This window comes from Lepidochelys olivacea (genome assembly GCF_965140295.1).
Source record: "Lepidochelys olivacea isolate rLepOli2 genome assembly, chromosome: 1".
Classification (NCBI taxonomy): domain Eukaryota; kingdom Metazoa; phylum Chordata; order Testudines; family Cheloniidae; genus Lepidochelys; species Lepidochelys olivacea.
In genome coordinates this window covers 239,593,207-239,618,277 of record NC_140411.1, presented here as the reverse complement: position 1 = coordinate 239,618,277, position 25,071 = coordinate 239,593,207, and the positions used below count along the sequence as shown (strand labels likewise).

The window sequence follows — 25,071 nt, the reverse complement described above, 5'->3', positions numbered from 1 at the left end:
AAGGAAAGCTACCTCTTAGAGGTCAGAAAGAGTAGGGATAAAGTGAGAACTACCAAAAGCCAAGCAGAGTTGGACCTTGCAAAGAGAATTAAAACCAATAGTAAAAGTTTCTATAGCCATATAAATAAGAACAAAACAAGGAAAGAAGAAGTGGGACTACTAAATGCTGAGGATGGGGTGGAGATTAAAGATAATCTAGGTGTCATTCCATCTGGAATAGAACACCGGTAAAAGCACCAATCTCAGGTCAAACTGCTAGAATACAGGGCATATACCTCAGACTGGTGGTGTATTCTATCATAAGGTGGCATAGTTGTCAGCCCATAAAATCACTATACTGGTTCACAAAGTATTGAATGGATTACAAACATTTGCCAGAGCTTGTATAAACAGTTTAGCTGTTTTCAGTAACTCCTGGCAAGATCACATAAATCGTAAGAATTGTGTTACAAAAGCTGAAGGAACTCAACCTCACTGCCAAGGTCTCCAAATGCGGACTAGGGTTTGCAAAAGTATCCTATATAGGACACAGTATGAGCAAGAGGTTGGTATGCCCTGATCTCTTAGAAGTAGAGGCCATCAAAAGCTGGCCTGCCCCTAGAACAAAGAAGCCGGTCCAATCCATTATTGGTCTGGCTAATTGTTACAATAGATTTGTAAAGGGGTTCAGTAACATTGTGGCCCCCATAACAGTCCTTACAAAGAATGGGAAATTCTTAGGATGTATTCAACAGTGTCCGGGATACCCATTCCTACATCAATTTTGCGTTCGGAGTGTGATGCTGTATTTAAAAAAAAAAAAAATTATGTTTATACTAAGGTATCACTGTGCAGAGGTTCAAGAAGGGTACTGAACAAACTAACCTCAGAGACAAACTGTCTAAGCAGATTTCAGAGTAGCAGCCGTGTTAGTCTGTATTCGCAAAAAGAAAAGGATGCATCCGATGAAGTGAGCTGTAGCTCACGAAAGCTTATGCTCAAATAAATTGGTTAGTCGCTAAGGTGCCACAAGTACTCCTTTTCTTTTGTCTAAGCAGAAAGCATAGTATAAAAATACTTGTAAACGTTCATTTGTAATGAAAATTATGGTGCTTATGATAAACTGTGTGATCAAAAACAAGGTTTATCATTAGCACCATAACTAGTCACTAGGTTTTCCTTTATCTTAGTATTTCCCTTGGCATATGCCTTTAATTCAATCATATCTTGAGGGCTGTGGTATTTGAGTGTTCAGTGAGGTAAGGATGTAGGGGAATCTTGTATACTAGCAGACCTTCTGTGGAGCTGTCTCCCAACATCATGGTTGTGCACATGTAAAAAGCCTATTTACCTTCTTGGGATTAATTTGTGGCCCTCACCTTCAGGACCCAGCCCTTCTCCACTTCCTGTAGGGTTGTAATCTGAGCCTTCTTGTGTAAACAACTCTGCTGCTGACCAGGAATGTCTGTTTCTAGCAAAAAGAAAAGGAGTACTTGTGGCACCTTAGAGACTAACCAATTTATTTGAGCATGAGCTTTCGTGAGCTACAGCTCACTTCATCGGATGCATGCCGTGGAAACTGCAGCAGACTTTATATACACAGAGAATATGAAAAAATACCTCCTCCCACCCCACTGTCCTGCTGGTAATAGCTTATCTAAAGTGATTATCAGGTGGGCCATTTCCAGCAGCATCCTCTCAGCAGCTTTCTTTGGGTAAGTGGCAAAGCTCCCTTCCCCCTCCCAGCCTGTTAATTTGCATGTTCACAGATACTGCTGGCTGCTTCGTTTTGAATCTACTTTGAATCTTCAGAGACTGGCCTCTCTCTAAGAGAATTTCCACCTGCATGTCCGAATCAGTGTCCTGATGACTTTCAACTATTAAATTGTGCTTCCACATGGAATCAGATGTGCCTGAGCTCACTAGGACATATTCAAAGGGTCTAGAGGTGAGAGTCTGTCTACCACCACCCTTTGTGTTCCCGACGAGGGTTCGTCTGCCTGGCTGCTCTGCTCTGAAAAGTCAGTTACCCACCCTACCCTCTGGATCTGAGACACAAGCCAGATGGACAGGTGCTGCATCAGCCTCCCTGTCCTGGGCATTTTCCATTAAAGAATCAGCATAGGAATACCCATGTGCCAACAACTGTACTACTCCAGAATGCTGGTTGGGCAAAGCCAACTGGTTACAGGGCGTTTTTAATAGGCCCCAAAAATTCTTTTTCCATTTTCCCCTTCTGAAACCTTCGCTAAGCCACCTTTCCTGGTGCTCTGTAGAGTTAAGTCAGTGGAGCTATGCTCAGCTGAAAAACTCTAGCAGTTAGTAATGGAGACAGTCTTTTCAGTGGGTACACTGCTACTCTCAACAGACAATGATTCTTGAGCTAATTGGAGCAATTCTCTCCTGCACTCTTCAGGCACAGCTATCCATTCATTCACAAGTTCACTAGGAAGCCTCTTTCCCTGAAGGAGCCTTCCTAAACAAAAATCCATTTTTCATAAAAAATCTTCTCCTTCCTTCTTCAGCTGGGGCACTACTCTGAGCAGCAACAAATTCTTCCTGTGTTTAATTTAAGTCCAGAATCACCTCAGAATCATATCAGACAAGTTCTCAACTGTCATAAACTGGGAGACACTCTTTGCCTGCTCACAGTTTTCCTCACTGACACCAGCTGCATCAAAGCCATACCTTCCCTGTGACCTGGTTATGATATTAGCTTGATTAAATATAGTTACGATGTTGTTAACAATCAAGATATCAGTGGGTAGCAAATCGCGAATACCAACCACAATATCACCTTTAAAAATTTCCCCCTCCAGGTGGATTTTGGCCAAAAGTACTTTCACAGAGAACTCAGAGAGCCAAAATATTTACACTTTTATTTGGCAACAAATGTCCTGCTCTGACAAGACTTCTCTTAACTAAAGTAATGTCAGATGCTTAACCGTGCCATCCTACACATCTAACGTTATTAACTTTTGCGCTGTTAATAAATTCTTTGCCACCATCCAAAGACTCTGCATTAATATAATTTGTGGGGTCATTCCCTTCCTTTTCCATCTCCTTTCAGACTAAGAGACAGCATTTGCACGCCAGGTGGCAGTGTTAGTGCTTACATGGTTAGCCTCTGTATTTAACATCATTAGCACTGTATTTAACATCATTAGCACTCAAGGCGGGTTTCGTGGGTGCAGACTGTTGGGTGTTTTTAAGGTTTGGGCAATTGGGTTTTATATGGCATGGGTCCCACAGTGATTACAGATCACCTGTTTCCTGTTAGAGTGAGAGGTTTTATGTTTTGGACTTTTATGAGGTTATTTAACAAAATTGGGGTTAGGTTTATTCTCAAACCTTTCAGCCCTTTTAAATTGGGATGCAGAGGGATTACCTTTCCCCTGGGGCTTACACTCACGAGTCCTATTTTCTATATATTTGTCATCATTTCTGCTGCTTTTTAAAACTGAGTCAGCCTATCACAAACTGTAGCCTTAACATCTTCTGATGTCAGCCTAAACAACTGCTCTAGAGTAATTAAATTCAACAGTTTACCAAAGTCATCATATGCTCCCGCTCCCATGACCCACTTCTTAACATAACCAAGCAGTTTGTGTGTGCATTCCACATAAGTAACATTATCAGACATCTTAAGATTACTAAATTTCAACCTATAGGACTCAGGAGTAATTTTAACCTTTGCAATATAGTTGCTTTAATCTTTTTATAATTCAAAGCTTCCTCCAGCCCATTTCATTAGACACTTGCCTCGCTTTGCCAGTCAATTTGGTCAAGAGAATTGGCATCCAGTTTTCTTCTGGAATTTTATGAACACCACAGAATGTAGATAAAAATTCAAGATACTTAGATTCTTTATAAATTTGGCAGGTTTTATCCCAGTCTCTGTTGAGAGGAGAAGTATCCACAGGCTGTTCTCTTTGCCTGTTCAGGACTTGGCATTGCAGCGTGTGAGCCTCTACCTTTTTTTGATGTGCTTCTCTCTCGGCTTGTATCTCTTCCATGTGCATTTTATGAGCCTCCTTTTCAGTTTCAACCTCTGCTAGGTGTCTCTGGTATACCCTTTCCTCTGCATTCTCAGCCTCCTTCTCCTTCATTTGAAGTGCTGCCATTTTTTCCTTCATGCTCAAACTGTTGCTTGTTTGCCCGGATCTGCATCTGGATTGCCTCTGCTGCTACTTTTTGGTCACATTCCATGAGCAAATCTTTCCTCTCCTGACCAGAGATGTCCCCTGTAAGACCTATTTTTCTATCTTTACATACCTTTTTAAGTTCATAACCTCATAGGATTGTGACTCCCCCCAACCCTTAGTTCCTACGTGCCACCAGTGATGGTGCTGGAACTTCTAGCATTGTTTTGTTCTCAGTTCTTGAGACCTTTGAAAAACCTGTAATATAGTTTCAGAGTAACAGCCGTGTTAGTCTGTATTCGCAAAAAGAAAAGGAGTACTTGTGGCACCTTAGAGACTAACCAATTTATTAGAGCATAAGCTTTCGTGAGCTACAGCTCACTTCCTCAGATGCATATCGTGGAAACTGCAGCAGACTTTATATATACACAGAGAATATGCAACAATACCTCCTCCCACCCCACTGTCCTGCTGGTAGTAGCTTATCTAAAGTGATCATCAGGTGGGCCATTTCCAGCACAAATCCAGGTTTTCTCACCCTCCACCCCCCCCCCCCACACACAAATTCACTCTCCTGCTGGTGATAGCCCAGCAGGAGAGTGAATTTGTGTGTGGGGGGGTGGAGGGTGAGAAAACCTGGACTTGTGCTGGAAATGGCCCACCTGATGATCACTTTAGATAAGCTACTACCAGCAGGACAGTGGGGTGGGAGGAGGTATTGTTGCATATTCTCTGTGTATATATAAAGTCTGCTGCAGTTTCCACGATATGCATCTGAGGAAGTGAGCTGTAGCTCATGAAAGCTTATGCTCTAATAAATTGGTTAGTCTCTAAGGTGTAATATAGTTGTATATAGTTAGTAGTTCTTAGTTACCCCAGTCCCCGTGCCCCAGTCTCCAGGCTTTAAGCCCTGTGATCGATGCAAACGGCCTATGCCCGTCAGTGATCCACATACCAGCAGCCTAAGATGCTTGGGCGAAGGGCACATAAGTGACAAGTGCAGTATCTGCAAGTTCTTCAAACCTAGGATGAAGAAGGAGCGCGATATCCATCTGAAAGCAGTCCTGATGGAGTTGGCCCTCACTCTGGCACCGGAGTAGCGGTCCAACTCCGCACCAAGCATCGCGGCCTCCGTGTGCAGTGCTCCACTGGCGCCATCCATGAGCCAGCACCAGTCCCCCTCCACAGCTCCGGTCAAGAAGCCAAAAAAGACTGAGGGGAAGATCTCCTACCTCCCGGAAGGGAAAGGAGAGGGCGGGGGGTGAGCCATGACCCATGCCAGGCTGCTCAATGCCCCCATTGGGAACTTGGGCCCCAGCCTAGGTCGAGCAGTGCAGCCCATCCCATACTTTGCCTGGGACCCCAGATAGCATTGCGGGCCCAGGCCAGCTTCAGGTGCTGTCGACGGCTGAAGCCCTTCAAGCGGCTCAGGAGATCCTGACCCTCTTGGTGCCACCCACACTGGCTCCAGTGGTATCCTGGTCTCAAGGAAAGCCCGCGTTGGGACCTATACGTCTGTCCCTGCCCCAGCAGCACCATTTCCCATCAAGAGGGATGTCCTGCCATCGCTCGCCCGCCTGAAGCTGTCATGCCTTAGGACTAGAGAGACAGGCTCAGCTGAGCCCTCTTCGGTCCCTGCACCAGGGTTAGCGATCAAGGGACTCAAGGCATACCTTGCCGGTGGATTGGTGCAGACCTTCTGTGGCATGTGCCACCTGGCAGAAACTCTGGGACCAGACCCGACAGTTTCCAAGGGTCCGGTACCGATCAGACACCAGAGACCGCCAATCGCCAGGCCGTCATTGCCCATCTCCAAGAAGGAGATTGCACTACTCAGGGCGATCCTCCCAGCAACCAGCCCGTAGTAGCTTCCAGTCCCGTTTGACGTCCCGGTACTGGTCGAGTAGCGTGAGGCGTGGATCGCCGGTATCTGGCGCAGATCCACTGAACGCCATTGGTCCCTGAGAGCCCAACCAAGACAATCTTGCTCGGACTGGTCAGCTTTGCATGTAGTGACTGGCACTGGTTGGACAAGAGCCACCGCTCAGCCCGATCCTCATTGCCCAGTACCAACCGTTCTGCTGGTAGCTCCGGCTCAGAGCAAGGTTCCCTGACTGCAGGACAAGCCCGGGTACCAGTGGTGCCGACTACATTATCAGCACCAAAACCTGTCCCATGGCCCCAAGGCAGTGGCTGGCACCATGGTACCCATGGAACCCCTGGAAGTTCACCCAACCTTCTCAGGCTGCCTGATTGGTGCTGGAGCCTCAGTATCCTGTCCCACTCCGTTGCTCGAGGCTTCAGGCGGTAAGACCCTGCAGGTGCAGGAGGACCCAGTGGAGCAAGCTGCTGGACCACCAATGGATGTGGAGGTGGCACTGGTATCGTCATTGCCAAACAAGGCTATCACGGGGCCCCCTCATCCAGTTCCTCAGGATGACACCAAGGTGCACCAGGAACTTTTGAAGAGGGTCGCTTCTAAACTGGGGCATCAGGCAGAGGAATTGGAAGAGCCTTTGGACTCTGTTTGACGTCCTCTGGTCCTTGGCCTTACCCCTTCATGAAGGGGTCTCCAAGATCACTAATACCCTGTGGCAGACCTTGTCTTCCCTGGTGCCTATCTCTAAAAGAGCCGAGAGGTACTTTGTGCCAACCAAAGGGCGTGAGTACTTATACTCCCACCCAGCCCCCAGTGCCCTTGTGATTGAGGCAGTTAACCATAAGGAGAGGCAGGGACAACCCAGGGCCACCGCCAAAAATAAAGACTTGAGGAGGCTGGATCTTTTCAGATGTAAAGTTTATTAGTCTTCCAGCCTTCAGCTGAGGGTAGCCAACCACCCTCCTTGGCCGATATGACTTCAGTATGTGGCAAGCCAAGTTTGAAGGGTGGCTCCCCGATGCTTTCAAGGAGGATTTCCGAACCATCCTTGATGAGGGCACGACTGCGGCCCAGGCAGTCCTCCAGGAGGCATCAGATGCTGCTGCCCACACCTGGCTTCAGCTATTTCCATGTGGTGAGTCACATAACCAGGTGTTCCTCTCTGGGTTGTCCACCAGGGCCCAGCAGTCATTGCAGGACCTGCCCTTCAACGGCAGGGCCCTATTTGCAGAGCAAACAGACAGCAAGTTGCATGGCCTCAAGGTCCCCCGCACCACCCTGAAAACCCTGGGTCTCTACGTCCCAGCCCCGGCATATAAGCGGTTCAAACTACAGCAGCCTCAGGGCCAGGGGAGCCAGCTTCGGCAGGACCAGCCCTATAAACGAGCCAAGGGTTACAAGCACCGCCTGAGCCACCCGCCTCCACCCTCTGCCCAGTGGGGCTCAACCCGTAATAAGCAGGGGGCCAAACAGTTGTTTTGAGGGTGTGCCCAAGGGCGACCTACCAGACTCTTTCCCGGATCCATCTTTCCCTGTGTTATCTGACTACCTTTCCCCTTTCCTCCAGGCTTGGACCACTATAACTTCGGACCACTGGGTCCTCAGCACAGTGGAATGCGGTTATACCCTCCAGTTCCTTTCTACTACCCCTTCCCACCCGCCTTCCCCATCCCTTTTCAGGGACCCCTCTCATGAGGGTCTCTTTGTGCAGAAGGTAAAGAGGTTACTACAGCTAAGTGTGGTGGAAAAAGTTCCTCTACAGTACAGGAACATGGGGGTTTATTCCCGGTACTTTTTAATCCCAAAGGCCAAGAGCGGTCTACAGCCCATCCTGGACCTGAGAGACCTCAACAAGTACCTACAGAAGCTAAAGTTCCAAATGGTGTCTATGGCCTCTATCATCCCCTCCCTTGATCCGGGAGACTGGTATGCCGCCCTCGACTCGAAGGATGCATACTTCCACATAGTGATCTTTCAAGGACACAGATGCTTCCTCCGGTTTACGGTGGGGCCCCACCACTACCAGTTTTCGATTCTCCCATTTGGCCTGGCGACAGCGCCGAGGGTGTTTACCAACTGCATGTTGGTGGTAGTGACTTACCTCAGGTGCTGGGGTATCCAAAGTTACCCGTACCTCGAGACCTGGAGCCACCTTTGGCAAGCCAGTCGTCAAGTCTGAAGGGACATCGTGGTGCTTCAAGCCACTTGCTGCTCTCTGGGCCTACTGGTGAATGACAAAAAGTCGACGTTAGTGCCAGTGCGGAGGATAGAGTTCATCGGCGCGGTCCTCGACTTCACCTGCACCAGAGCGTTTCTGCCACAGGCAAGGTTCCAAATGATGGCGAACCTCATCATGGAAGTCTCCGCGTTCCCTCTGACTACAGCCAGGGGTTGTCTGTGCCTGCTGGGCCAGATGGCAGCTTGCACTTATGTGGTCCGCCGTGCCAGGCTCCAGATGCGGCCCCTGCAACAATGGCTGGTGACAGTCTATTCACAGACCCAAAACCCCCTAGAGAAGATGGTTACCATTCTCCAGGCGATAGTCACCTCGCTGAGATGGTGGACCGACTGCGGGACAGTCCTAGAAGGGGTTCCGAAACAACCCTCCTCACTCCATCGAATTGGTGTTGGACGCCTTGGACCTCACTAGGGGGAACATCTCGGCAACCCCCAGACACAGGGGATGTGGTCCCTGGAGGAGGCGCGATTACATATAAATGTCAAAGAGCTACGAGCAGTTCCGCTGGCGTGCGGAGTCTTCCTGCCCCACCTGTCGGGCAAGGTGGTACGAGTCCTGACTGACAACACAGCCTCGATGTTCTACATCAACAGGCAAGGGGCAGCGCGCTCCTCAACTCTCTGTCAGGAAGCGCTCTGTCTGTGGGACTTCTGCATCAGCCACGAAATCCACCTGGAAGCTTGTCACCTTCCCAGAGTCAGAAATACACTGGCAGACCAGCTCACCAGGGACTTCTCCTCTCATCTTGAGTGGTCGCTCCATAAAGAGGTAGCCTGTATGATCTTCCAAAGGTGGTGAATTCCCCAAGTGGACCTGTTCACTACCAGACAGAACAGGAAATGCCACCAGTTTTGTTCTCAACAGGGTCTAAGCAAGGAATCCCTCTCAGATGCCTTCCTCCTGTCATGGTCAGGGAGCCTGATGTACACGTCCCATCTGATTCCACTCATCAGCTGGGCCCTGGCAAAGATCAAGAGAAACCAGGCACAGATTAGCAGTATCCCTAGGGGACCATGATAAGGGAAAAACATCTGGCACCAGTGTACATGCCAAGCACACACACCTAATATGGAATGGACATGAGCAATACATCTCAAAGAACACCAATTACAGAAAAATTAACTGTCTTATTGGAGTCCTCAGTCCCTTGTTAAAAGTTCCCTTTGTTAGAAATCACAGTCCAGAAATGGGGAGCAGAAAAATGGCCAGTGGATGATCTGACAGTCTCCATTTATATTCTCAGCCTATGTGCATGGAAAGTTACTGTCTGAAACATGGACTCAGGGATCACATGTTTTAAGAGCCCTGCTGAGTCACTGGGCCTCCATTGTCCATAGGCTCTTTGAAGCATCTTTGGGAGGAGCCCACTGGAAGAGTTGGTTCTCCTTAATGGCCCATCAACATATGGCTGGCTGGTCTTAATATAAATCTGTCTTGTGGGTGTTACCCAGAAACACAACATGTTTGAGCTACAAATATATTCATAACTTCCTATACAATGATGATACACGGATTGCACCAAAACAGCGTTGTTCAACAGATCACAACTTTTCCAATGATATCTTACACGGCATACTTCGTATAAGATTTATTACAACTGTGCAACACTGGCGATAGATCAGTGGTGATACTTTAGCGTAAACATGGTCATCTTTCTTTTTATACAGCATCACACTAGGTATGGCCCAACATCTAAACAACTACTTTGTCACTGATTTTAGTAAGGCTAATAAATATCTTAGGGATAGTGGTAGGTTGGCTAATGGGAGTGAGGATCTGGAAGTAGAAATTACCACAACTGAGGTGGAAGTCAAACTCAAACAGTTTAATAGAACTAAATTGGGGGCCCCAGATAATCTTCATCCAAGAATATTAAAGGAACTGGCACATGAAATTGCAAACCCAATAGCAAGGATTTTTAATGAATCTGTAAACTCGGGGGTTGACTCAGTTAACTGGAGAATTGCTATTTTTAATGGGGAAAAAATGATCTGGGAAACTACAGGCCTGTTAGTTTGACCTCAATTGTATGCCAGGTCTTGGAACACATTTTGAAAGAGGAAGTAGTTAAGGATTTAGAGTTAAATGGTAATTGGGATAAAATACAACATGGTTTTACACAAGTTAGATCATGCCAGACCAACCTGATCTCCTTTGAGAAGATAACTGATTTTTTCAGACAAAGGAAATGCAGTAGATCCAGTTTACCTGGATTTCAGTAAGGCATTTGATACAGTTCCATATGGGAAATTATGGAAATTGGAGAAGATGGGGATGAATATGAAAATCGAAAGATGGATAAGGAACTTGTTAAAGAGGAGACTGCAACAGGTCATATTGAACTGTGATCAGTCAGGCTGGAGGGAATTTATTAGTGGAGTTCCTCAGATATCAGTATTGGGACCAATCTTATTTAACATTTTTACTAATGATCTTGGCACAAAAAGGGGGAGTGCGCTAATAAAATTTGCGGAGGACACAAAGTTGGGAGGTACTGCCAATCTGGAGGAGGACTGGAATATCATATAAGAAGATCTGGATGACTTTGAAAACTGGAGTAACAGATGTGATGGGTTCCCTCCAGGGTGCCACCTGGAAGTGGGATACCACTTCGCCCTCTGACTCACCAGCCTGGGCTCCCTCTTACACTGTGCTGCTGTGACAAGCTGCAGACCGCTCCTGGTCCTACACTTCCACCAGCATTCACACAGGCAGGGACACACCCAGCTGCAGTTACATGCAGGCTCTCTGTCCAGCCACTGCATGAATCAACAATAGAGATGCTACAGCCAAGATAACCTCCAGCTCCGCAGGCACACATCCCCGCACTGGAGTATAAACCCAAAATTATGCCATCTTGCAGTGCACAGGGAACTGTACAGTGTAAGGTCATAGAGTTTGCCTCTCCCTCAATGTAGAGAGGAAATGCAACAGCTCCTGCCCCTTGAGCTAAGATTCCCAAGCACTTCACACCAAACTTACTGGTTTAGATTAAAACATAAAATAAGTTTATTAACTACAAAAAGATAGATTTTAATTAATTATAAGGGATGGCAAACAGATCAAAGCAGATTACCTAGCAAATAAACAAAACCGCAAACTAAGCTTAACATACTAGACCAATTGGATGTGAATTAGCAGTTTCTAACCCTGGCTGATGATACAAGCAAGCTTGCAGATTCTTAAGGGACAAGCTGCATTTTTTTTGCAGCTTGGGATCCCTACCTCCGTTCCAAGTCCTTTTCCTTAGGAGCTTCTCTTAGATGTTCAGTTGTGTGGGAGTGAAGAACAACAAATGATGTCACTCACTGACTTATATAGCTTTAGCATATGACGGGAACCCTTTGTACCAAACTCAGTTTGTGGAAAAACACTGGTATCCAAGATGGAGTTCTGTGTCATGTGGCCTAGTCACATGCCCTTGCATACCTTGCTGAGTCATAGCAGCCATTACTTACAAGCTGTCTGGAGCATTCTCAGGAAGGCTCACCAAGTGGGGGATAAGCATCCCCTAAGGCCTGTTGTTTTTCCTAATGCCCATTACCTTGACTAGGCCCTTCACAGTCGGCTATCTAGACTTGGAAGCATTTTGCCTAGTGGGGGTCACCTAGATGTGACTACATGTGAAATTCAGATACATAGTGTGACAAAGCTCTGTCCTTGCCTCCGTGGGTCCCACGTTTCTTGGCAGATTTTGCTAGCCTCAAAGGCTCACTGTGACCCTCCACATAACCCTTCTCTCTCTAGAGACAAGGGTCACAGTCTACTGAGCCATTTTCATCATAAGCCAGCGGGGGAGGTGAGGAGAAGTTATCCTTCCTTGCACAGTCTCTGTTGTCTCCCAGTCTCAGTGATTAATCAGGGGCAAAGGTGTGGGGGGGAGCCCAGGCCCACCCTCTACTCCAGGCTCCAGTCCAGTCCCGGGACCCTAATAGTATCAACTATGGTAGCTGACCTTTTAGAAACATGACATGTACAATTCCCTGGGCTACTTCCCCCACAGCAGCCCTCACTTCCTCAAGCTCCACTTCACCCTTACCTCAGGGCCTCCTTCCTTGTGCCTGATATGGTGTGTACTACTCAGTCTCTCCAACAGCACAACTTCCTCCCACAGCTCCTGACATGCACACTCACCTGAGTGACTGGGAGGCTTTTAACTAGTTTCAGCCAGCCCCTGATTGGCTTCAGGTGTTCCAATCAACCTAGCATTCTCCCTGCCTTCCGGAAAGTTCTTAATTGGCCCCAGGTGTCTTAATTGACCTGGAGCAGCTGCCATTTCACTTATCCTGGTACCAAGGATTTGTTTAGCCTGGAGCTAATATATCTATCTCCCACTACTTTTCTATAGCCATCTGGCCTTGCCCCGTCACAATAGTTTAATATTCATAACTTCAGATACAAAAATGATACATACATACATACAAATAAGATAATCATTCAGAAAATCATAACTTTTCCAGTCACACCTTACATGACCCATCTTGTCCAAGATGCATTGTCAAGGTTCCTCCCCCACTCTGAACTCTAGGGTACAGATGTGGGGACCTGCATGAAAAACCTCCTAAGCTTATTTTTACCAGCTTAGGTCAAAACTTCCCCAAGGTACAAAATATTACCCCCGTTATCCTTGGAATGGCCGCTACCACCACCAAACTAATACTGGTTACTGGGGAAGAGCTGTTTGGACGCGTCCTTCCCCCCAAAATACTTCCCAAAACCTTGCACCCCACTTCCTGGACAAGGTTTGGTAAAAAGCCTCACCAATTTGCCTAGGTGACTACAGACCCAGACCCTTGGATCTTAAGAACAATGAACAATCCTCCCAACACTTGCACTCCCCCTTTCCTGGGAAATGTTGGATAAAAAGCCTCACCAATTTGCATAGGTGACCACAGACCCAAACCCTTGGATCTGAGAACAATGAAAAAGCATTCAGTGTTTTACAAGAAGACTTTTAATAAAAAATAGAAGTAAATAGAAATAAAGAAATCCCCCCTGTAAAATCAGGATGGTAGATATCTTACAGGGTAATTAGATTCAAAAACATAGAGAACCCCTCTAGGCAAAACCTTAAGTTACAAAAAAGATACACAGACAGAAATAGTTATTCTATTCAGCACAATTCTTTTCTCAGCCATTTAAAGAAATCATAATCTAACATACCTAGCTAGATTACTTACTAAAAGTTCTAAGGCTCCATTCCTGTTCTGTCCCCGGCCAAGACGACTACAGACAGACACACAAACCCTTTGTTTCTCTCCCTCCTCCCAGCTTTTGAAAGTATCTTGTCTCCTCATTGGTCATTTTGGTCAGGTGCCAGCGAGGTTACCTTTAGCTTCTTAACCCTTTACAGGTGAGAGGAGCTTCCCCTGGCCAGGAGGGATTTCAAAGGGGTTTACCCTTCCCTTTATATTTATGACATGCATCATAATTATACAACTGTGAAGAATATGGGGTACAATGTCACAATAGAAATGAGATGAAATTTTAATAGAACAACTTGCCAGGTCATGCACTTAAGGATTGAGTAACAAGAATTTTTACTATGAAATGGGGTCACGTCAGTTGGAAGAGACCGAGGAGGAGAAAGATCTGGGTGTATTGGTTGACCACAGGATGACTATGAGCCGCCAATGTGATGCAGCTGTGAAAAAAAAAGCTAATGCAGACTTAGGATGCATCAGGAGAAATATTTCCAGTAGAGATAGAGAACTGTTAGTACCATTATACAAAGCATTAGTGAGACCTACTCTTTGCAATTCCAGTCTCCTGTCTTTCAGAAAGATGAATTCAGACTGGAACAGGTGCAGAGAAGGGTTACTAGGATGATCCGAGAATGGAAAACCTACCTTATGAGAGGAGGCTTAAAGAGCGTGGCTTATTTAGCCTAACCAAAAGAAGGCTGAGGGGAAATATGATTGCTCTCTATAAACACATGAGAGGGATAAATACCAGGGAGGGAGAGGAGTTATTTAATTAAGCACCAAAGTTGTCGGAAGAATAAATGGATATAAGCTGGCCATCAGCAAGTTTAGGCTTGAAATTAGAGTAAGGTTTCTAACTATCAGAGGAGTGAAGTTCTGGAACAGCCTTCCAAGGGGAGCAGTGGAGACAAAAAAATACCCAGCTGGGTTCAAGACTGAGCTTGATAAATTTATGGAGGGGATGGTACGAGGAGACTGCCTACAATAGCATGTAGCTGATCTGCAACTATCTCCAACGGCTGGTGATGGGACACTAGATGGGGAGGATTTTGAGTTACTACAGAGAATTCTTTCCTAGGTGTCTGGCTGGTGCGTTTTGACCACATGCTCAGGATCTAACTGTTCGCCATATTTGGGGTCAGAAAGGAATTTTCCCCCAGGTCAGATTGGCAGAGACCATGGGATTTTTTGTTGTCTTCTGCAGCATGAGGCATGGGTCACTTGCATGTTTGAACTAGTGTAAATGGTGAATTCTCTGTAACATGAACTCTTTAAATCATGATTTGAGGACTTCAGTAACTCAGCCAGAGGTTACGGATCTATTACGGGAGTGAGATTCTGTGGCCTGCAATGTGCAGGTGCTCAGACTAGATGATCATGATGGTCCCTTCTGGCCTTAAAGTCTAGGAGGACCATTCTGATTTGCTGTAAATTACCACATATTCACATAAGGTGCAACAGAGTGAAGAATCCACCCCTTGGATTGCATAGATATAATCACTTGGGGTGGTGATTTACTCTGGTATTGATGTCCCCATTAATGTGGCTGCAGGGCAGATGCATTGTTGCCCCCCAGTACCCTTCAGCTCTTTATTTGTGTAGTGACACTACTGTTGAACTAAATAATTCAGTTTTTCTTTAAAGAACATCAAGGGGTTGTTTTCATCTACCCAAGTACAGATGTAGCAGAAAATCCATGTGCTGTTTAACAGAGATAGGCCTGAATGTGATCCTTAGCTCTTAACACCGTGAACTTCGGGAAAGTTTGGATGTGCATAATATTCCACATCCAAACTTTGTTGCTCAAGTCCATATCCAAGTGTGTGTGTGTGTATATATATATATATAAGCCAAAATCCTATTTTAAAACAAATAAGGTTCACACCATTTCTTGGAAGCAGTTTACTACATCTGTCTTCACAACTCATTTCCTAAGGGATGAGACTAGAATCCCTTTCATAGCAGCTGGTTAGTTATTCTCTTCTTTTTGGACAACAGTTTTTGTTTTAATTTAAACCAGTTATAAAAAAAACTCATTGATGTAAAAAGCTAACTTTCTGAAGTAAAAACACAACCCCAATTACAGTTAAAAATAACAGTTTTTAAAGTTATGTAGCATCTTTTGTCCAAGGATACTGAAATGCTTTAGCAATGTTAGTCAATTTCTCAACTTTTTTGCAGGAAGATATGTAAATATTATTGCTCCCATTTTAGAGACAGGAAAACCGAGACACCTAGAGTTTAGGACCCAAATATTAAAACATGTGCAAGACACCTAGGGTGAAATCCTTGTTCCATTGAAGTAACTGGCAAAATGTCCATTAACTTCAGTGGGACCAGGATTTCACCCTGATGCATATGCACAGATTAGGGTTGTAATATGTAATGGTGGCATGCATATTCCTGACTTGTGTGCATTCAGGTGACTTGCACTTATAATTCATGTGCCCGCTGAAGAATGTGTATGCTTTCTATGCAGACTAGCTCTGCATGAGGCAGACTTAGCATGTTACGGGCACATAGACAACTCTGTTGGGTAGAGGTTGTTGCATCCTTACTCCAGGGGGTTGCCCAGATAAAGCGTCATTGGTTTAGGATCCTGGTGTATAATAATCTGCTAGGATTCCTGCTCATTATTCAGTCTTTGATCCAGTGCCATAAATTGGAACTTGGTCCTTTGATTGTACAGTAGCTGATTTTTAGACATTGGGTAAAATTTTCAAAAGCACCATTGATTGTCAATGAAACTTAGGTACCTAAGTGACTCACTTTTGAGATGGGCTTAGTCTCCTAAATCACCTGGGCCACCTTAAAAAATTTAATCCATTTTTTTTGTATATTACTTTTTTCCCTAATAAAGGCTGCTTGGCTACTGAGAGCTGTCACCTGCATAGATCTCACCACCCTTTCAGGCGATGACACCCCTTCAAACATTCACAGGCTTTGTTACAAAGCCAAGCATCCAATCAGAGAGGATCTTTTGAGAGCCATGAACATGCATGATAAAGGTATGATGGTTTTGGTTACATTACTTGCAAGCTTTGGCTTTATAAAACTGGTTACGGACAGAACATTAACTCAACATCTTCTTTTTCGATTTCTACTGCCTGAACATTACTGATGTTAGAGCTAGTATTGCACAGCCAAACAGCCCTGGCAAACTGAACTGCCTAGACAGTCTCATTCAAAGAAATGGTAATATAAGGTCTGATGGCAAAATCTTTATCCCTAGTTATGATGTAAGATGTGTGTGTGGGGGGGGGAACCTCACCTTGATTTACAGATCCCAGATTGAGATTGTAATATGGGCAGTTATAGAATATACTACAGTATTTGACATGGAAACCATAAAGAAATACAAAAAACCCACATCTCTCTTTTAAATAACTGGATGATAAGATGGCACTAAATTTATTTGCATTAAAATGCACATGATATCCCCAATAAACGTTTGGGCTTTTTTTTTAGTGTCTGTAAATACTTTGGGTCGTAACCCTGGTTGAGGTTATTTTGTGTAGCTCCAGGATCTGGCTCTTTGCCTTTGTGCAGACAATTAGATACAGACACGTGCTGTGTGTTGAAATATTTGGCTTTTTTATCTCGCCTCAGAATTGTCTCTGCCACCCAGCTATGTCAGTAACTAAGCAAGGGATCAAAATAGCAGTTAGTTCTAACTACTACTGGGGACTTCACTAGGGGTCAGGAGTTGACCATAAGGGTGTGTCCACTGCAGCTGGAAGACATGATTCCCAGTGTGGGCAGACAGATTTGCTCTAGCTCGAGTAGAGCTAGTGCACTAAAAATAGTAGTGTGGACATTACTGCACGGGCAGCAGCTCAGGCAAGCTGCCCAAGTCCAAGTCCACCTGACCCCTTGGGTCCAAGCTTAGGCAGCTAGCTGAGCCACCACCCTTGCAGCAATTTCCATGCTACTATTTTTAGCACGGTAGCTAGAGCAGAGCTAGCACAAGTCTATCTACCCACACTGGGAATCACACCTCCCTGCTGTGGCATAGGCATTCCCAAAGTATTTTGCAGAACTGGGCCCTCAATACAAGTCTAAATGTTACACCCAATACCGACAGGAATGGAATTGTCAAGGCGTTAATGTGGCCACACAGAGTTAGTATTAAATGATAGCCATAAAATGGCATCTTTTCATACAATAGTCAGCATTGCACAACGTAACTTCTCAGAAGTATTAATATCACTGATGTGTCAGATACAGGAGGCTGTTTTAAAATGCCACATGATTTTGGTGCTTTGTTTGAGCCACATTCAAACAAAAATCAAATCCATCAATACTGTATAAACATTTGGAGCCTGATTGACGAATCGCAATGGTAAGTTTTACACAGGCATAACCCCATTGTTTTCAACAGAGGTGTGTGGTGTAAAACTAGAACAACATAGTGATGAATCAGGCCTTGGATTCTTAGCCATACTCATGAAATAGGAAAGACCCAATCCTTTTTTAAACTCTGATTTATGAATTCTTTCTAATCCTTGATACATTTTAAAAAACTATTAAATATCAGGCCAAGTTGCTTAGAACGTGAGAATAAAATTTGAAATAGAAACACAGCAAAACTGTGCTAACACAAAGGGTATTCCATGCTAATCAAACTGTGCTATAGGCCTCTAGGTACAATACTCTGATAACATTGTTTCTGACATCATAAATCCCTGAGCAAACTGGTCTGAAACTGACGTTTAAAGAACTCCAGCCTTAAACTGTGTCTGCAATTGAGCTACTATTGATGCAGCTTCAGTGTACTCGGGGCAGGGCTAATGGACAAGGTGGTAGCTCTGCCAGTGGCCACCTGAGCCCCGCTGTCAGTAAAGCTCTCATGGTTGCTACAGCTATTGGAGAGCAGCTGGTGGTTGTGCAAGAGTACGGGATTTAAAAAAAAAAAAAAAAAAATCTAGTGCACACAAGGCCATAGTGTGGACTAGAAGACAATGCACATTACATGGAAATATACAGGTGAAACAGTGGATTGTAACTTTTTGCAGGTATTACTACAGCAGCTGTCTGTGTGTATCCAGCTAGGGTAGCTGATGCTGTTAAAGCACTCAAGGCTGCTGGTTGTAACATACCAGTAGCTTCAGGTAAGTTTCTCTTCTTTACAAGTATTATTTAAAAGATTCTTTTCCCAGTGGGCTTGTGCCCTTTTTGCTTTTATAAGATGGGTAAAGAATACTTGAAAGGGTGGTTGTTTTTTGTTGGTTGGTTTTTTTGCTGGAGGGTGAGGTGGGGAGGATCCTCCTCCTTTTTCACTAAAATGTATCTGGAATATCAAGTTTTTAGTTGTCAAGTCTAAGTTTTGCTGGAGGAGGATCTCCTGTGGGGGTCTTGGAGGCGTGTATGTTGATCTCATACCTGAACTGAAGGGATAGGAATAATGAATCTTTACACAGACATTTTTTCTCCCAAGTGGAATTAGTCATTAAAGCTGAATAGATGTTAACATCAACAAATGAAAACCATTCCTTGCTTAATAGCTCAACTTTTAGGTTGCATGCAGGTGGATCCCTCCACCCATTGAAGTCAGCAAGGCTCTGTGCAGGTGCAAGGGTCCATCCCTGTAAAAATACCTTTGTCTCGATTCTTTGTGATGTCATCAATTCACTAGTTCTTTGGGCACCACAGAAGGGAGACAATGTGGAATTTTGGATTGAAAAAAACACCACAGAAACATGTTTGTGTTTGCAAGGGGGAAAGAGAACTTTTCCAGATTCTCTTTATACATCAGAAGGGTGCGGTGGAGGGGTGGGAGTGAAACAAGGCTAATTTTTTTCCTTTCTAAGTTACCTTTATATTGTTTAAGTACAAAAATTCAAATGACTGCTGAATAGGGTATGATTGCATTCAACTTTACCTATATTGTGACTATTACTTACCCATATTAGTTGCATGTATTTTCAAATACCTTTTATAAGAATTTTGGAGAACTGAAGCACGTATACATCAAAGATCATTTCACACATTAGGCAAAATTCAGAGCTTGTGTATACAGGCAGAACTTTGTTGAAGGCAATGGACTTATATGTATTAGCCAGGCGGAACTGGAAATAGTTGTAAGGAAAGTGGGAGAAATCCATTTGCAGGAGACATTTAAAACTGAGCAAAGCACTGATTAAGGATCTCAAGGGAAGAACAAATGTTCTTGTAAATGAGGTGGGGGATGAATTAGGTGCTTTCCAAGTCTTTGAGTCTTTACTGGAGCTATAGAGTAACTTCCTTTCAGGGAAAAAAGAAAAAAAACCCTTGACTTTTTATACCCTCAATCTGCCTTAATAATTATATTTATATAAAAGTCTTTGCTTACTTCACAACTTTATTTTTCCCATTCTTCATAGTGGCAACTGGGTTTCCAGCTGCACAAACTCCACTGAAAACCAAATTAGAAGAGATTAGGATAGCAGTGGAAGATGGTGCCAGAGAGATCGACATTGTAATTAACAGAACCCTTGTGCTGACTGGCCAGTGGGAAGGTAAGTACTTACTAAAGCTAAGGAGCCAAGTTTTATCCTCTGCTCATGTCGGTGATAGCAGAATTTGACTTTTGGTTGCCCACTTTGGGCCAAGATTTTCAGAAATGACTAGTGATTTGGGTGTCTGTTTTTTGGGTGCTGAACTTCAAATACCCTGAAAGAGCCTGATTTTCAGATGGTGGGCGTGCTTACCACTTTCTGAAAATTCAGACTACTTTAAGAGGTGTCATGTTAGACAGCAAGAATCACTTGTTCACTTTGGAAAATCCTGACTTTTAGATTTAGTCTTTGAAAGGGTTTATATAAAGAGATATTTGAAAAATAATTTCCCAACTTCTGCATAGTTCAAATGAAACAGCAGAAAAGTGAATGCTTCTGGTCTAATTACTCTGGGCTAATTACCCACAAACAGAATGGTTAAAAAATACCCAAACGGGTTGTCAGTGTAGATGATATGTCGTTAAAATGTGTGTTTTGGTTCTTGACAAAAATGGATGTGTCTTCTAATTGCTTTTCTCCAAAGTTCAAGGTACAAATTTACAGTTCATATTATTACTGGTGTTCGTTCTCTCTCTCTCTCTCATTAGTACGTGTAATAATACTGGAGATGGTTTTACTCTAATTGGTTCTCCCTTAATGTACCATGAATGGTTTACCTTAAGTGCTGACAATGGTCCTATAACTAATCTCCATGTAAAGGTAAACAAGCACTAGTAGCCTTCACTGAGAACACTTCAGAAAGGAACATATGATAACGGAGTTTAGTTAAGGAAATGTAATCATCATGGTGACATACCATATTTTCTGATCTGTCTTCCTTCAATTAACAAGTAGAATTGGACTAAAATGTCATCAATTGCAACATGCCAATATTTGTATCTTTCAGTGTTATCCTAGTGCTAACTTATTCATGTATCTTGATCTTCTTCACAATATTCTTCACTTATACCAGTTTGTAGTCAAATATATGCAGTAACCCAGGTCGCTGGCATCAGCTTGTCTATCTTTCAAAATGGCTATTTTGATTTCAGATGCAATAAATATGTTGGTGATCTCAGTCCAGATCAGTGTGGACTGACATCTATATCACAAAAGCCATCATAGTTCAACTTTTGTTGGCAAATCTTACTTAGATTGTTAGCTCTTTGGGGCACAGACAGTCCTTTTGTTCTGTGTTTGTAGACTGCCTAGGACAATGGATTCCTGGTCCATGATTGGGGCTTTCAGATGCTACCACAATACAAATGATAAACACAACAGGACTGAAATTGCCATAGTAACTAGATGATCCTCTTTTCCTCCACTAGGTCATACCTCCAGTAAAAGATTAAAGGATATTAACTGGAAAGTAATCAGAAAGCTCAAACAGCTGCTGTCCACAATATATTTGTTCTAAGGACCTAAGTGGAGATATAAATAATCATTATCATTCAAATGCCATCTTAAAGCTAATTTGTTGTGTTGATTTTTGTGTTGCAAAAATTAGTCTAATTCAGTGACATGGGAGATACTTATGCCATGTCCATGCTGGTCTTGAAAAGAGTTTGTTACAATTTGAACAGTGGTAAGTGAAACCATTTTAGAAGCCAGTTTAGGCCTTTTCTGCACTGTAGAAATGTATCACATTAGAAAATGCACTAGCACCATTTTAACTTAGTTAAACATGACTTATCTTCTAGAATAGACTAGTACCATTGTGTGGGTTTTTAAAAATATATTAGTTGTTTGTGGTTAATCATATGTCCCCCTCCCAAGATCAGCTAACACATTTTTTCAAACACAAAAGCGCACGTTTACAGTAGGCTCCAAATTGTGTTTAGCATCATGCTAGTTAAAATGTGTGTTAACACATTTTCTAAAACAAAGTATTTTATGAGCGTAGACATATCCTTTGAGTGACCACACTACAAAGATTAGATGTGCTAGACTTCTAGTTGGAACAGTGTGCTCACTGCATGGTTCAGAAACTGCTTAGTTTAGACACAAACTAAGCTATATGAAGTAGTAATATAGACAGCAGTGGAGGCACACAGTCTTCTAGCACTTTTTATAGGGTGTATACAAATGGAACTATTCATAAATAATCTTCTCATAAACATATTTAACGGGTCACATTATGCAGAATATCAATAGCATTAATTCACTCTTTTTTTTTTTTTTACTATCTAACTAAATTCTGAATAATAGGTTTTTTTGTGTAGGATCCTAATATGGATCCAAATAATTAGATAAGGCAACTAATATAGTTCTACTATTAAACATTCTTGAGAGCTGCAAAAATCAAAATGTTTAAATTTAAAAAAAGCAGCTAATTAGTTATCAGCTATGACCAAATTAATTTTTAAAAATGCAGATTGTGTCCTTCTGTAGAGAAACCCACTGAATGGGATCAGTGGGGGGGATATTCAAAAAGTTTGCTCACGGTGTTTCCGATAGAAAGTTCTGTTATCAAGGCAGGGTTTGTCCTGTCCACCTAAGGAGCAAAGAAAGGGTTCAGCTCAGATTTCCCCATCCTCTAAATGCTACTGGAGGCCAGAGCCATCTGTACAACAGGCCCCTTTGTCTCCACACTTGCTCTGAGTTTATTTGCTTTCCTCAACTCCATTCAGCCACAGCCAGAGGCTCCCTGACCCACCAACAATCCTCCTAAGGGAGTTCCACATTGCAGATGGAGCTATACAAACTCAGACTGTATTAAGATCATCCGGATGCCAAAGAAAAAAAAAGGCACAGTGCCTTCCACCTCTCCCACACAGGGATCTCTAAGCCTATGAAAAGCTGGACAGAGAGCATTGCCAACCCCGACTATGGAAAATCATGAGATTTAAAACAAAACAACCTCCTCCCCCACAAATAAAAAATTTAGGTTCTTTTGATTTGCCTTCTTGCTTTAGAGTTTTTAGGATTCACTTGGATCACAAACGTTTTTCCACAACCGTGAAAGCTATAAACTTTGTAAGTGAAAACTAAAGTTCTTGTATAATCGTTTGTCTCTGGGAGCTGGGGCTTTAAGGAAAAATCAAATATTGCAAGACTTGAGATAAAATTGAGAGAAATTGCAATATTCCCCCACCCCCTTTATTTGTATGGGCAAGGAGAGAACCACATATGAAATGGGTGCCTCTATGTGACTATCTCCACATTATTGCTTGAGCAGAGTTTGCACCCCTACAGCGGACTTGAAGTGGCCACTGCTGCTCAGTGGTGGCCATGTTATAAACAAATGCAATATTTGTATTTGTTTCTTCTTTAGTGTTCAGACAGACATCTGACAATTACACTGTTCCCATACAGTTCAGATATTCCATCCATCCCGATCACTTTCTCATGCCTGTACTTTTGTGCACAGTCAGAGTTACAAAGCATATGATCACTGCATAGCCAGGAATGGGAGCGAGGACTAGTCTTGAGCACAGATCCAGCTAACCCAGCTGACTCAAGAGAGCCCTCTCCACAAGAGAGCACCAATCTGGCCTAGAGTAGCGACAGTTGGTGCCTGAAAAAGTTGTCAAGAATTGTTCTGCTTAATGTGCAGAACAGTGCTTGATAGCTGTTTCTGAACATGCCTGCAATTACCATGCTTCAGAGGTCAAAGCATGGGCAGGCTCTAGACACAGACTACTTAGAACAAGGGTCACTGAGTTACCCCATGCAATCAACAGAAAATAGAACTTAAAGTATATTGTACATGATTATGAAAAGGGATGTCATAGAAGAAATAATAGAGGGACAGATCCTGAACACCTGACACTCAGTCACAAGTTACTGGGCATGGCGCAGAAATTACTGCCTGAAATTGTGACCTGTGTTATGCAGGAGGTCAGACTAGGTGATCGCTATGGTCCCTCCTGGCCTTAAAATGAATTAACTCCTATTGAAGTTAAATGGAAGTTGCAGGTCTCAGGATTTGCCATATAAAACAGGATGAACTGGCACCACTGCAACTGTGGTGTGGATGTTTTAACTTGAACTGTATCAGCTTTTTCTGCATGGGGTTACAGACAGTTACGTATAAACGGAAGTAACTGGGAAGGAGCACTCAGATGTGACAGGGTGGGTGGAGTAGATTAAAAATAAATCAGATTTTGACTTTTCTTCATTTCATTCACTTCTTTTATCCACAGCAAGTGTTGTGGCAAGCTTGAAGAAAGCAGTTTTTTTTTTTTAATAAATAGTTTTGATTTATTTCCACAAGGGGGTCACTGAGTTTATCACTGATAGATTTCTGAGAATTTATGTAGGAATGTACATCCTTGTGTACTGTAGCCTCTCATATTTGTCATGAAAAGAGAACTATCCAAGGAACAAAATTTACTCACCAACCTTTACAACATTGAGGATGACGTTAATGGGGGGTGGGGGGACCCCTGATATTTAAGTCGCCCATCAAGGAAAGCAACTCCAGTGGATGAGGGGAAATTTTGTTGCAAGGCTGATGTTCAGTATATAGGATTAACATTCTACAGACATATATATGATTTATAATATAGCCTAAACTCTGGCTATATCTAATGTCTAGAAACGATAAATCTTTTTGCATTCTACAGTTTATTTGAGGAAGGCAGAGAAAGGGCTAAGGAAGTCTTTCCAAGCAGGACCCATGTGTTATATAAAATTGAAAAGTGGTGGTGAGGGCAGTAAATACATCTTTGTTCCAGTGACTTCATAAACCACAACTGCTTTGCTCATATGCTTTATAATAATGACAGAACCTTTGCATATACTTGTAGCCCCAGTGTATTTTTATGGTTGTTTTCTCATGCTATGATTCTTCAAAACTTCAGATGTTATTGACAAAAATATGTGTGGTTTATACTGTATTTTATTTTGCAAACTAGATCTTTCTGTTTTTATGTATTTTTTCAGCTTTCCCCCCCTAGACACTGGGATAACTGGAGTCACCTTGATAGATGAAAACTGCATTTTTTAAGAGTTTTTTGTGACTTTGTTTAAAAAGTTGCTGGACAATGTTATATTAAGTATTTTAGTGAACATACAATTGTACTGAGAGTTATTTTAAAGCTATTCTTACATATTGTTGAATATATTTATTGCACTTGAAATATAATTGTCTAAATCTGCTTTTTAACAATTTTTTAACATGCTTTCTAATGGTGCACGTTAAAACATT

At 43.2% G+C, this 25,071-nt stretch overlaps 1 protein-coding gene across 3 annotated transcripts in view; it reads left to right on the top strand.

Moving 5' to 3' along the window:
* DERA (deoxyribose-phosphate aldolase) overlaps window positions 1-25,071 on the top strand; it is a 92,330-nt gene that overhangs the window by 21,879 nt on the left and 45,380 nt on the right. For 2 of the 3 annotated variants that reach the window (XM_084636420.1, XM_084636421.1), the window contains exons 3-5: window positions 16,304-16,451; window positions 18,459-18,554; window positions 19,806-19,940. In XM_084636420.1, the coding sequence (XP_084492546.1) occupies window positions 16,304-16,451; window positions 18,459-18,554; window positions 19,806-19,940 (379 nt within the window). Of the gene's footprint in view, window positions 1-1,785; window positions 1,928-16,303; window positions 16,452-18,458; window positions 18,555-19,805; window positions 19,941-25,071 lie in introns of those variants that run through there. The other variant, XM_084636422.1, reaches the window with a different exon arrangement.